Source organism: Pteropus medius, unplaced genomic scaffold, assembly GCF_902729225.1.
Source record: "Pteropus medius unplaced genomic scaffold, Ma_sr-lr_union100, whole genome shotgun sequence".
Classification (NCBI taxonomy): domain Eukaryota; kingdom Metazoa; phylum Chordata; class Mammalia; order Chiroptera; family Pteropodidae; genus Pteropus; species Pteropus medius.
This window is the reverse complement of record NW_024352784.1, coordinates 4,453,949-4,466,701: the sequence shown is the minus strand read 5'-3', so window position 1 is coordinate 4,466,701 and position 12,753 is coordinate 4,453,949. Positions and strand designations below refer to the sequence as shown.

The 12,753-nt window shown below is 45.2% G+C and overlaps 1 protein-coding gene across 3 annotated transcripts in view; it reads right to left on the bottom strand.

The window, feature by feature from the left end:
* Nucleotides 1-7,615: 7,615 nt before the first annotated feature.
* The window catches only part of PPME1 (protein phosphatase methylesterase 1), a 64,290-nt gene continuing 59,152 nt past the window's right edge, over nt 7,616-12,753 (bottom strand). For all 3 annotated transcript variants that reach the window (XM_039848032.1, XM_039848031.1, XM_039848033.1), the window contains 3 exons: nt 10,808-10,872; nt 10,131-10,198; nt 7,616-8,845 (listed from right to left, as the gene is read on the bottom strand). In XM_039848032.1, coding sequence (XP_039703966.1) covers nt 8,827-8,845; nt 10,131-10,198; nt 10,808-10,872 — 152 coding nt within the window. In that variant the 3' untranslated portion in view covers nt 7,616-8,826. The remainder of the gene's footprint in view (nt 8,846-10,130; nt 10,199-10,807; nt 10,873-12,753) is intronic.

Below are 12,753 nucleotides of genomic sequence, written 5' to 3'. Positions count from 1 at the left end.
AAGGGTCTGTAGAAGCTCAGAAGGTGGGGCAAGGGCCATGCTAATGGGGAAAGTGAGGAGGAATGACTCTCCCTAGAGCCACAAATAGTACCACCTTACTTTTGGCCAATATGTTAGTTTCCAAAACACTTTAGCACTCCTCTTGAACATCACCTACCCAGGGTGGAAAGGAGAGCGGGCATTATGGAAAGGGAGCTTTGGAATGGCAAGTGCCATGCCTGGGCTTACACGATACGGCCTGGCCTGAGGCCTGGTCTTCTGTCTCTCTCACCAGTGTTCTTTCCACTTGATGGTTTTCAAAGCTATGTCCCTCCATTGCACCACAGCTGGAGACTGACTATAAAGACATTATTTTTTTTTTTATATTTGCACGAGTCCCCATATCCTCACTCTGCTCCTGCTAGAAAGTGGTGGCTGTGACGCCCCAACAGTGCTTATTGGGTAGGCAGCTAATTCTAAACAAGACTGTGTGGGGCACAGCTTGTTTATTATTTTGTTTTTTTTCTTTCTTGCACTGTTCTTCAACTTTTTTTCTAACAGCTTCATTCAACCTGGGTTCCTGGCACTGCACTATATAGTCCTCAAAAGTCTTACTCCAAGAAATATTCTGTACATTAATGACTATTATCATTATTGTTAATTACCACATATTGATCATTTACCATAGGCCAGGCATTGTGCTAAGAACTTGGGTGGATTTGTCTCTTCAGTCCTCACAACGAGATAGGTGCTAGTATCCCCATTTTTATAGATGAGGGAAACTGAGGCAGAAACATGTCACTTACCTGAGGTTACACAGCTGTGAAGTAACAAGAGTCAGGATTCAAATCCAGGTCTGTCTGTCTCCCTCTGTTGTCTGCATTGCATGTTATTTTGCTTTGGTTGCTTTGGTTGCTCTGTTGCCATTGGCAATAAAACCTTTTGGAGCCAATAGTTTTTGAGGGGAGTCTTCAACTTTTCCCAGGCTTGGTGTGTCTCTAACACCTAATGGCTAAGAGCCCTGTCAGATGTAGGTATTTGTTAAAAACACAAGTGAATCACCTCAGTTCCACAGATGTATAATGGACACCTATTGTGTGACCAGCCCCATGAGAGGCGTTCCATGAAAATCAAAGAAAATGAGACCTGCTCGCTGCCCTTAAGACAAAATTATCACATGCACAAATAGAGGATTAGATATAATCAAGTGGAAAGCTGTGGGGTGCTCATCTTAAGCATCGTGGGAGCTGGGAAAAAGGGGAGAACCTTATGGCTGCAGTGGGCTGAGAGGGCTTCCACTTCAGGGCCCTAGAAATACAATGGAAAGTGTGAGAATGTGTGTCTGTGGAAGGCAGGGAGCAGCTGCCACCTCACTTGTCCCTTTTCACACCCAAGGTGGCAGGGAGAGCTGTCTGGAAGGAGGAAGTGAGAGGGTGTTGATTCTGGGGGGCCCTTGTCCAGCAATGCCAAGGGCAGCCAGCACAAAACTGCCCTTTCATGGAACCACTCAAAGAGTCCCCTGTGTGTGTGTGGGTGGGGGGACCTTGGCTGCTCAAGCTGGGAGAAGCCAAGGGAGAGGGCGTGAGGTGCTAGAGGGGCATTTGCCTGCAGACTGCTGTACACTGGCAAAACTATGAAATCAGCCAAGGACTAGGGGAGGAGACAAACATTTGTTCCTCCTCCCTTTTTTTATTCACAATTATCATCCTTTTCGGCGAGAGAGGAAAAGGAGGCTCAAAGAAAATACTTTCTTAAGTTCACATAGCTAAAAGCAGAGCAGGATGTGAATCTAGGGAGGTCTCCCTTACCGCTGCTTCTACCCCCTCTTTCTCTTTGGACTTCTCTCTTCCTCACCTAGGAATCCTCTCAACTTTCTCACCTTTAGGAAGTAGAGCCTGTCTCTTTCCCCTCTTCTCTGCCCCATCCTTCTTTTATCCCCTTTCATGGTCACATGACTTTTTCCATCAAATGCTTGATAGGCCCGTTCCCCCTCAGGTCTGCATGACAGAGGGTCTCTCTGTCCCTGCCAGGGACATACTTGCATTTGAAATGAGTAGCCTCTTGTGAAATCAGATTATCTCAAAGGAATGAGGTGCTAAGATGACAGTCTTTTGGGCTAATGGTTTAAGGACACAACTTAGATGGATCTCCACAGACAACTACCTCCTTCTCGATCTTCTTTAAAGTTTGCCATGGTTTCAGATGGAACAAAACTAAAATAATGACCATGACGCATCCTGTTCATCTGCTTATCACCTTATCAGTCCGGGAGGCAGAGGTTATTTTCTGTGGCCCAGAAAGGTGAAGTGACTCGTCCACAGTTACGCAGTGTGTCAGTGTGAGAGCCAAGAAGACTAGAAGACAGACCCAGGCTCTTTCCAAATCTCCATAGGTGCTTCTTGGGACAGGAGCACAGTGGGCAAATGATAGTACCAACACTTGGTGGTGCTTTCATGGGCACAATTTTATGTGTGGTCTGTCACTCATTCATTCGACTAAGCATTACTGACATTGTGTCTGCGTCAGCCTTTTCACTGGGGCTGGAGATGCTGGGATGACTCTGACTAAGTCTCTGTCCTTGAAGAGCTCCCAGAGAAGAAAACCCACACAATGATGATACTTGTGGAAAGGGGACAGGCAAAATGTTACAAAAGTCAGGAAGGGGCATCAATACACCTCTAGTATGATGGGCTCATGTGACATTTCGATTTGGGCCCTGAAGGATAAGAAGGGGTGTGTGTGTGTGTGTGTGTGTGTGTGTGTGTGTGTGTGCGCGTGCGCGCGCGCATGCGTGTTACGGAGATGTAGGAGCTTATCTCCCTAACTCACAGGTGTATAATGAGTCCTTAGATTAAAGTGTCTCAAACTCAAAAAATTCACACCCTTGCTTCTCTTTTGATAAACTTGAATTTTTCTTTGATCTTGGAAATTCAGATATATAATTCCAGGATAGAAGGTTTTGTCTAACTTTATGGTCTGTAATCTGTTTCAGACAAAAAGATTTTTTCCCCCTTTACCAAATCAAACATTATATTAAATATTCTTTAAAATTACATAGTCCCCCTAGGGGGTACCACCATCCTAGAAACTCCCACAATGCTCTACAGGTTCTAGGGCTCTGGAATCTATTTTTGACTCTCTTGTAATAAAAAGGGAAGGCAAGAATTGTCAGCAGCTCCCCTTGGAGGAGCAAGCCTGTGTATCCTGATCCTGTTCTTGGAGCCACTGAGCCTTGTGAGCTCACCAGTGCCGGGGTTTAGAGAGAGCCTTTCACCCTCAGAGACCCGAGACCCTCTGGCTCTTAGGGTTGCAGGCATGGGGACAGGTAAGGAAAGCTTCCAGTGCCTGGGCCAGTTGGCATCAGCTCACAGGCCCAACTCTTAAGCCTCTTAGCTATCTTGGAATGCTAAAATTAGAGAAACACAATAAGGTACCACTTTACACTTACTAGGATGGCTGTAGTAATAAGAAATATATAATAAGTGTTGGAAAGGATGGGGAGAAACCAGAACCCTTTTTCTTTGGCTGGTAGTAATGTAAAATGGTGCAGATGCTGTGGAAAATGGTTTGGTAGTTCCTCAAAAAGTTAAACAATAGAACTACCATATGACCCAGTAATACCTCTCCTAGATATAGTCCAAAAGAATTAAAAGCAAGGACTCAGACAGGTATTTATACACCAATGTTCATAGCAGCATTATTCATTCACATTAGTCAAAAGGTGGAAATAACCCAAGTGCATATCAACAGATGATGAATGGATAAACAAAATGCGGCATCTACATCTAATTGAATACTACCCAGCAACGAAGAGAATGAAATCCCGATACATGCTACAACATGGATGGATCTTGAAAACAATCTTTACTACGTGAAATAAGCCAGACGCAGGACAAATATTGTACGTTTCCACCCATATGAGCTACATGCAATAGGCAAATTCACAGAGATAGAAGGCAAAATAGAGGTCCCCAGAGGCTGGGAGGAGGAAGGAAAGGGGGAATTATTGTTTAGTAGTAGTTTAATGTTGAGGATGAAAACATTTTGAGTACAGATAGTGGTAATGGGTACACAGTATTGTGAATGTAATTAATGTCACTGGCTTGTAAACTAAAAATGGTTAAAGTGGTAAGACTATGTTATGTGTATTTTATCATTATTGGAAAAAAAGAAAAAGCTGTTAACAAATTTGAGAAGGACTCTCCCAGGCCAGAGGAGGTTTATAATACTGGACAGCATTCAGGCCTCAGGCACATAAAGTTCAACTAACTGTTCCGCCTGAGAGCAGCTCCACTTGGTGGAGCTGGGGGAAAGGAATCCCAAGGGACCTTGGATCTAATGGCTTTTGCCTTGGCTTCTCCACCCTTTGGGATTCCCAATTATCCCCTTGCCTCCTTGGCACCATGACATTTACTGCTTTCCGCTTTGACTACTGTAGGAAGCATACATTTACTATACATACTTTATGTCCTTAGGTCTCATTTAACCCTCACAATACCTTGTGGTTTAAGGATTATCAACCATTTTTGGGGGTAAGGAACCTGATATGTCAAAGGTCATCCAGTTAGTAAGTGGCTGAGTGCCTGTCACTACTAGTGAGTGCCAGTTGCCAGTCCCCAGTCTTCTTCCACACACCTACCTAACCCCTTTTCTGGTATGATTTGGATAAGACATGCACTGGTCTGGGAGTTTTGTGGCCTGAGTCCTAGTTTGGACTGTGCTATGTGACCTTGGGCAAATCACTTTCCTTATTAGAGCTTTTGTTTTTTTCAAGATGGCACTGCTAACCTGTCTGCTCAACCTATTCACGGAGTTCTGAGATCTGAAAGGGTGAAAATGTGCTTTATAAATGGTACATACTATATTGTGTCAGTTATTCTAAGCTTAAGTCTGATTATTCACAAATATGTGGCATTATCATTGATCATCAGGAAAAAACTTTTTCCCCTATCACACAGTTACTCAGTTAACTGTTCCCTTTGTCCTCTGGTAAGAGGCTAGCCTTTTGGCTAGTCTCAGGTTCCAAGGTTTCACCTGGCTACAGGCTGGGGTTTTCTAGCAAACTCCTGGGAGAGAAAACCAGCTCTAGGAATAAGAGATCCTCTTGAGTTTACATAACTTTCTGAGCCCTGGACCCAGAGTGAGAATGTGTTGATTCTGGCTGCTGATGGGGCAACCAGCTGGGGCAGAAGAGTTGGCTTGAAGCTTACAAACAACACACTGTTCCTGCAGGGAAGAGTGTGACTGCCTTTGGCTTTCTCTACTCCTGTTATAGGCTCTCTTCTTGCTCTTCTTGTTAATGTCTTGACCTTTTAACTCCCTGCTCCCCAGTTCTAACGACAGGTCCTTGAGTCTAACTTAAGGGTCCTTGACACCTCCCTGTCCAAATCAGTTTCTATCTTGTTCATTCCACCTCCAAAATCTTGAGCCTGTCCCTTCCTCTCATCCCTGCAGCTACTAAGTATACCATTACCCTTTACTTTACCTGGATCACCATAACTGCCTCTTTACTGATCTCCCGGCCTCTAGTCTGGTGCGGACCAACCCACCTACACAGGATACCAGAGTTCCTTAACTTTGGACAACTCCCCATTCTTGCCACTCAAGGCCTTTATGTCTTGTCTCCTGCTGCCTCTCCTGTCACAGCTGCTACTCCAGCCACCCTAATCATACTTATCTCCCAGTTCTCGGACTGACTTTCTAGTCTCCCGAGCTTGTGTATGCTATCCCTCTACCTGAAATGTATTTCCCTTCCTTCCCTACCTCCACTTGTGATGAGGCTTTAAAGCTCAACTCAAATGCTGCCTTTTATGAAATCTTCTCTGACTTGTTTCCAAAGAAATTTGGTTTTTCTCTTTGAATTTACACAACATTCATTGGAAGCTTGGCACGAAGCAGGTTTAGAAGAGGATACCAAGAAGTCATGCCCAGCTCCCGTAATGCTTTTGGTCTGAGTCCTCTCAATCTCAAGATTCTCCTCCCACCATTAGATGTGTCTATCTCCAAAACTGCCTACCTTCTTTTGGGAACTTCTCCTTGGACTTCTTTAGTGTGTGTATATGTGTGTGACAGAATGGCCTTTGGTTTGACCCAAACATGCTCCTTCTGGGTCCTCTTGCTCTTTTACACACCTGAGTCCTGAGTCTCATGTGGACCAAAATGACCTCTGCCCATGATCCCCTGTATTGTCCAGGAGGCCACATGAAGAGGAAATAACCTAGGTTTGAATTCTGACACTGCCACTTTTGAGCTGCATGAATTCGGACCCATCTGCCTACCTGTAAAAGGAACATAACATCACTTACCTCACAAGGTAGCTGTGAGGATTAAATGAGATGTGTGTAAAGTGAATGAGATGATGTTCAAAATTTGATGACTGTTATGACTTGCCAGGTGAACAAAAGTGGCTGCTGTGTGTCCTAGAAAACCATGCATGTGATCATGCTGCCCCCCTGTGGACAAAGGGCACATAGCCCAGCAAAGGGACACCAAAGGGCTTGGTGGGAGAAATGAGATCACACACAGGTTACTTTTCCGCTAGGGAGCTCATGCTTTACTCTGAGATATTTATTGAACATCTAAACCAGAACTTCTCAGAATTAATGTGTTTGTTAGAATACAGATCAGTTCTTATTCAACAGGTCTGGGGTGGAGATAAAATCTTTAACAAGCTTCCAGATGATACTCCTGGCCCACAGACCACTCTGAATAAAGAAGGTCATAAGTATAATGTGGGAGTGACATGACAGGAACTATTTAAGTGCCTCTCCTGTGCCAGTTCCTGAGAGAGCCAGTTAACCTATATTAACTTATATAGTCCTCCAGACCCTGAGGGTAGGTACCATTGATCCTCACTTATCAGATGAAGAAAGTGCAGCACAAAGAGAGAAAGTACAGAGCTATCTCATACAACCTGTAAGGGCTGGGCCTTAATTTAGTCAGTCTGGCCCAAAAGCCTTTTAAGAAGACGACTCTTAAGGGTGTGTAAAGGCTGACTGAAGGAAGGGCTGTGGTAGGGAACCAGCAAGGGTACTTGTGATTTAGTGATTTAGTGAAGTGATTTAGCTGAGATATGAGGCCTCAGCTAGGGGAGGAGCTGTGGGATGTAAAAGAGTGGGAGTTGTCTAGGAAGCTCTCTGGCTGTCTGGTTTGGGCAACTGGAGCAATGGTGGTACCTACAACTTGCTGAGCCAGGAAATGTGGGAGGAAGACAAGTTAGTTTCAGGGGGAGCTGAATATGGTTACAGGAATGGTCAACATGAGTGGCTTTTGGTCATCTGGGAGAGATATGAGGTAAATGGACCTGCCTAGAGCTCAGGAGATGATCTGGGTTGTGGACAAAGTTTGGGTATTGGCAGATATAGTGTCTGAGGTCATGTGAACAGTGCACAGACTGTCCTGTTCTGGGCCAAATTGACGGAGCAAATAATTTAAAGAGTTGGGACTGAACTCCAGGTCTCCCTAGCTGCGGTGTCTGTCCATTCCACGAGGCATTCTGGATCTGGGGAGCAGGCAGAGCATATAAAGCTGATGGGCTGCAGGAAACGGTTTTCTGGAGCTCTACGATGACTATATCCAACGAACTGTCCCCTGTCCCCAGATTGGCAGAAATAAGGACAACTCCACAGAGAAAGACTAGATTGATAAAGGTTGGGAGATATTTATTTTCTTTAACAAGATCATAAATAACAAAGAAACAAAGTAGGTCCCAGACTCCGGACCGTGCAGCAGGGCAGGGATAGGAAGTTGTTGGGTGGAAAGGTGGAGGGGGCTATGCATCACCTAAGACAGTCACAGAAAAGACGGGCTGCAGGAGACTGCCCTTCCCTGCCCTTGGAAATGGCGTGCCTGGGCAGCAGGGGGAGGCTGCGGTGTATGATGAGGCAGCTGGAAGAGGGACAAAGATTGAGGATGCTAGGCTATATTGTTTCTACGAAGAGTGACATGGAAACCACAAATGACAAAGATAAGCTGTGGGTCTAGAAGAGGCAAGCGGGCACTCTGCACACCTCCAGGGACCAGTGATGAAAATGGTTCAATTTGATTCTTAAAAACAACTCCACAGGCTTTAGTCTGTGGCTTTGTGCATGGGCTGTACTTAACCTGGGTTGCTCTGTGGCAGGTGAGGGCTCAAGAGGCCCCTGGAGCAACCTGGCCTCAGCCCAAGGCAGGTGCCCAGACATGTGGGAGTGGGACGATGGGCTCTCCCCAGATGGGAGGCCATGTGCTTGGACTGGCTGGACCTGATTTTCAGGTTGGTTTCTTGTGATGCTATCCACCACCCCTCCTTGTACATAAGGATTGAATCCTGGACTTTATAGGTCTTCCAAGCCTGGAAGAATAAGACTGGGATAAAAAGGTACCTGACTGGTGTTTTATTTGAAAGGGTAAAACAAGGACCACCCTGTCCATGGTCCATCCCTTGAGGTGGGGTAGGACCATGCCAAGAACAATCTCAAGGAATGGAGGTTTCTGAGCCTGGGGAGACATCTGGACCCAGATGCGTTGCCTAATGCCAGGAATAGAGGCCCAGGGTGGCAGTTCTGATGGAGGCTTCACCCTAGGTAAGGCAGGGAGAACTGGCAGGGGCTACCCCTGAACAGGAAAGGGGTAGGAGCTGGGGAGCCTTGGACTAGGGAGGCCGATGATAGTCAAAGGCCGTGGAAAACAATGCTTTTGGCAGGAATACACGAAAGGGTTTGTACATCTGGGGATGCCCGTCTACAGGGAGCCGGTGTCACATGGTCGGGCAGGATGGTGAGAAGGAGACAGCGGCATCACAGTGGCCTCTGGTGCGATGTATTTACAACAGAGCTCAATGTTGAGGGAGGGATGGATAGCAGGTCACTAACAGCCAGGAAACACACTGTGAGAGTGCAAAGAGAAGGGAAAACAAATGTGACCATCACTAGCTTTGCCCCTGCTCACTCAGTCCCCTCCAGGAAGCCCTTCCTAATGACCACCAAGGCCCTTGCAGATTTGTCCCACCTCCCCACAGCCCCATCGAGGGCTAGACAAAGGGTCCGCTCTCAGTGAATTGATGATGTGACCAAAGCTCCAAATGGTCCAGGGGCCGTAGACACTGCTTAGAGAAATTAAATCTTTACTGTTGATTCTTGGGATCCACCAATGGTCAGTTATCTGAGGGGTGGTTTGGCAAAGGGAGTTGCTCGTGTAGCTCACTATGCCGGGCTCGTGTCATGATTTCCAACGCCTACGCTGCCCAGCCACCCTCATCTTCCAGGCCCTGGCACTTTGACTTCTTTAATGCAGAAGCCATTTCTTTTTCTTCGACACTTCAAACTTCCTGAGGATGGGGAACAGGTTTCCCTGGACCCTCTCACCTAAATCAGTTAAAAGACTTTCCAACTGGCAAGTGTGACTCCTCATTAGGTTTGTGGGCTCTCTGAGGATCAGGGGCCTTCTGTAGCACAGACTAGAAGCTCCCTGAGGTGGGGCCAAGTTCATGCATTTTAGGTCACTGTGCCTCTCTTCCCCCTCCTCTTCCTCTTCCTCAGCAGAGAGCCCAGCTGTGTCTCCCTAATCAGATAAAAAGCATCCTAGGATGATAGGTATCCTTTTTTCCTCTAAACCAGTGATTCTCAATTGGGAATGATTTTGCCTCCCTTGAGCCATTTGGTAAAATCTAGAGACATTTCTGGTTGTCACAACTGTAAGTGTGTAGGGAGGGGTGCTACTGGCTTCTGGTGAGTAGAGGCCAGGGATGTTATTAGACATCCTGCAATGCACAGGGCTCTGGATCTCTACACAGCCTCCATGACCTGCCAAACCTTCCTCAGCAGCAGGGCAGAAGGCATACAGAACTCTAAGAACCTGGAAAAGGACTGATTCCCATCCCAGCCTCCTCAGAGAAGGGCCACCTCAAGAAGTATACATTGCAGTGAGGAGCTGAGGGACGAAGCACAATTGAATCTCAGCTCAGCAACAACCCACTGGACCAGAGCACACAGAAACCACCAACTATGGTGTTGTAGAAATGCACATGCTGGGCTCTGTGTTGAGGAGGAAGAAGAAAGGCATGGTGACCCAAATTAGGCAGGGTTAAGGAGGAGATATTTATATCCTTGCAAATATCTTTTTGTGGAGTTGGCCAGCACTGCTGGGCTCCTTAAACCTTTGTACTTCCTTACCACTGGAATCCACCGATGGGCTCTGCAAACCTGTGCCGGATCAGGAAAGTGGCAACAGCTTCTGCTACCTGGAAAAAGGAGAGATATTCCAGGCCATATGAAGGTTAGCAATTGTGCTCAGCCTCAGAGGTCCTGTGGGCTTCTGTTGGAAAGTTAGGCTCTATAGTAGAATTGTAGGTCCTACTGGTTTTAGGAGCTTCATATGAAAAGGATCCAGGTCCTGGAAGGGCTAAGAGACTCTTCCCCATCATCTTTGCCAGGATGGCTACTGAGAAGTCAGGAGGAATGAGGAGAAGGCTTATTCATCTCCCTAGAGTTACAAAGTACCTTTTTTTCTATAGGGGAAGCATGTTAATTTCTGTTACAGTAGTTTAGGGGGAAGTTTCTACCTTAATTATCTCTTTTCCCATCTGGCTTTTGGGGGTAATGGAGAAGTAGAGCTTAAGATCTTAACTGTAGGGCCCTGGAATGAAACAGCAAGGTTCCAGTAGGTCCTTGGCCCATACACAGAAAGCCAAGACCATAGGCAGATGCCAGGGAGAGGTTTGGAGCTAGTGGAGTTGCATCTGTGAACATCTCACAGGCTGACACACAGGCTTGTTGTATCTTCTGTGACACCCAAAGTTACTCTCACAGTTGTCTGCAAAACTCTCACAGTCATCAAACATTGGACTCACCTTGTCTGGGGCATCCTCATGGACTGCGTGGCCACACTGAGGTAGGACCTGCATCTGGAACTTCCCTGGAGAGGAAACAAACCCAGGTGACCTCAGAGACTAACATGGCCCTCTCCTTACCAGGGCACTGGTAGCCTCACAGGACACTCTAGGAGCCCAGGAACTCCTTCTCTCCAAATATTCTAGACCCAGTTACCAAGCCTTTGAGGAGGATAGGAATACTTGTAACCTTGGGCAAATCATTTTCCCTTCACTTTTTCCTTCTGAAATAATTTAGTGTGCATTTACTTTAGACCAGACACATAAGAAGAAACAGTTCTTGTTTTCAGGGAATTATAGTCTAGCAGAAGAGCAAATTACAAGAACCAACATTTTAATGCAGCATGTTGTTCCTATGATTAAACTGAGCATATGGAACTGGAAGAAAATAAGAAGGCTTCGCAATCAAACAGGGATCAAGGGAGGCTTCCTACACAGAAAAAACAGCCTAAACAAAGGAAAGGAGGATGAAATGGTATTTGTTCCTAGAAATAAAGTTTGGCATGGTTTTGTGAGAGTTAATAATGAAACTGGAGAGGTAAGCAGGGACCAAACCATGCGAAAGTTCCATAAGCTTTGTTAAGGGTTTTGAAATTTATTGTGACAGTAATAATCACCATTTGAGTACTTAACTATGAGCCAGACACTGTACTAAGCCCTTTCTCATACTGTCTGTGGAATACTGCAAGCTCACAACTAATGTGGTAGCCAGTAAGAGTAAACAGAGATGACTGATAAAGCGAGATCTCTAAGCAGACAAAAGGATATGGGTCCCAGAGCTCCCATAGGTAGAGAGAGCACTCTCAGAGCCTCAGTGCCTCCATTTACAAAATAAGGGAGTAAGCTCTGACAGTCCTTTTGGTCATCACATTCTGTGATTCTTACCCCAGTTACAGAGTGCTTTAAAAATTTTTTAAAATACTCTTCTATCCATTTTTAAGTTGATTCTCAAATCTACTCTATAAAATTAAGCAAGATGAATACTAAAATTCTTTGAGATGATGAAACTGAAGTCATGATTAGTGATTTGCCCAAAGTGGCTTAATTAGTAGAGGAACTAAGACCATTCCACCCAATAAGGCCCAGCGTACATCCCTCCTCTTGCAGTAAGCTGCTCTGGGTACTCCAGCCTACTCTACTCTCCCTTGTATCTCCTAATGTAGTGCTGTTAACTTACAACTCCATCCACTCCGGAATTAATGACTAGGGATGCATTTTTCATTCCTCTTTAGAAGAATAAGTATAAGGAATCAGGGAGAACTCATATATACTAACAATACTATGTTCAGGAAACATAAAATAATATGATCATGGGTAATCCTCACAATTATTCTATGAGGTGGGCATACTTCCAAACTCTCCTGTCCCATCTTACAGATGAGGAATCTTAAGTTCAGAAAATCTAAATTGTTCACCCAAGTTGCATCATGAATGAGGGCTGGGTAGCTAGGATTCAATGACTAATTCAGCTGGTTTAAATATAATGCTGACAAGGCTGTGGTTAGGAATTTATGTCAACTTAGCCATTTCCCTTTGTTTTATGGGATGTCCCTCATCCCAGCTATTTACTGTCTATGCTCATAGGATACTTTGAAAGAGAAGGTGGTCTTGGCATAATCCTTACTGGGAATTGGGAGGGCATCTAATGAGGAATCATAAGTACTTCCTGAACATAATGAAGCCATCATTTGTAAGATTCTTTCTTCACCCATATTTTCTCATTTAAACCTCACACAACTGTATTGAGATATATCATTATCTCCATTTTATAGATGAAAAAACTCAGGATTACTGAGGAAAAAAATGGCAGGATGATAGAGGCTCTGTTCATTCCTCTGGCAACCAAATCAAAGTTGTGATGGAAACAAGGAGCAGCAGCAAGAAAAACTGCCTGAGATCTAGATGAA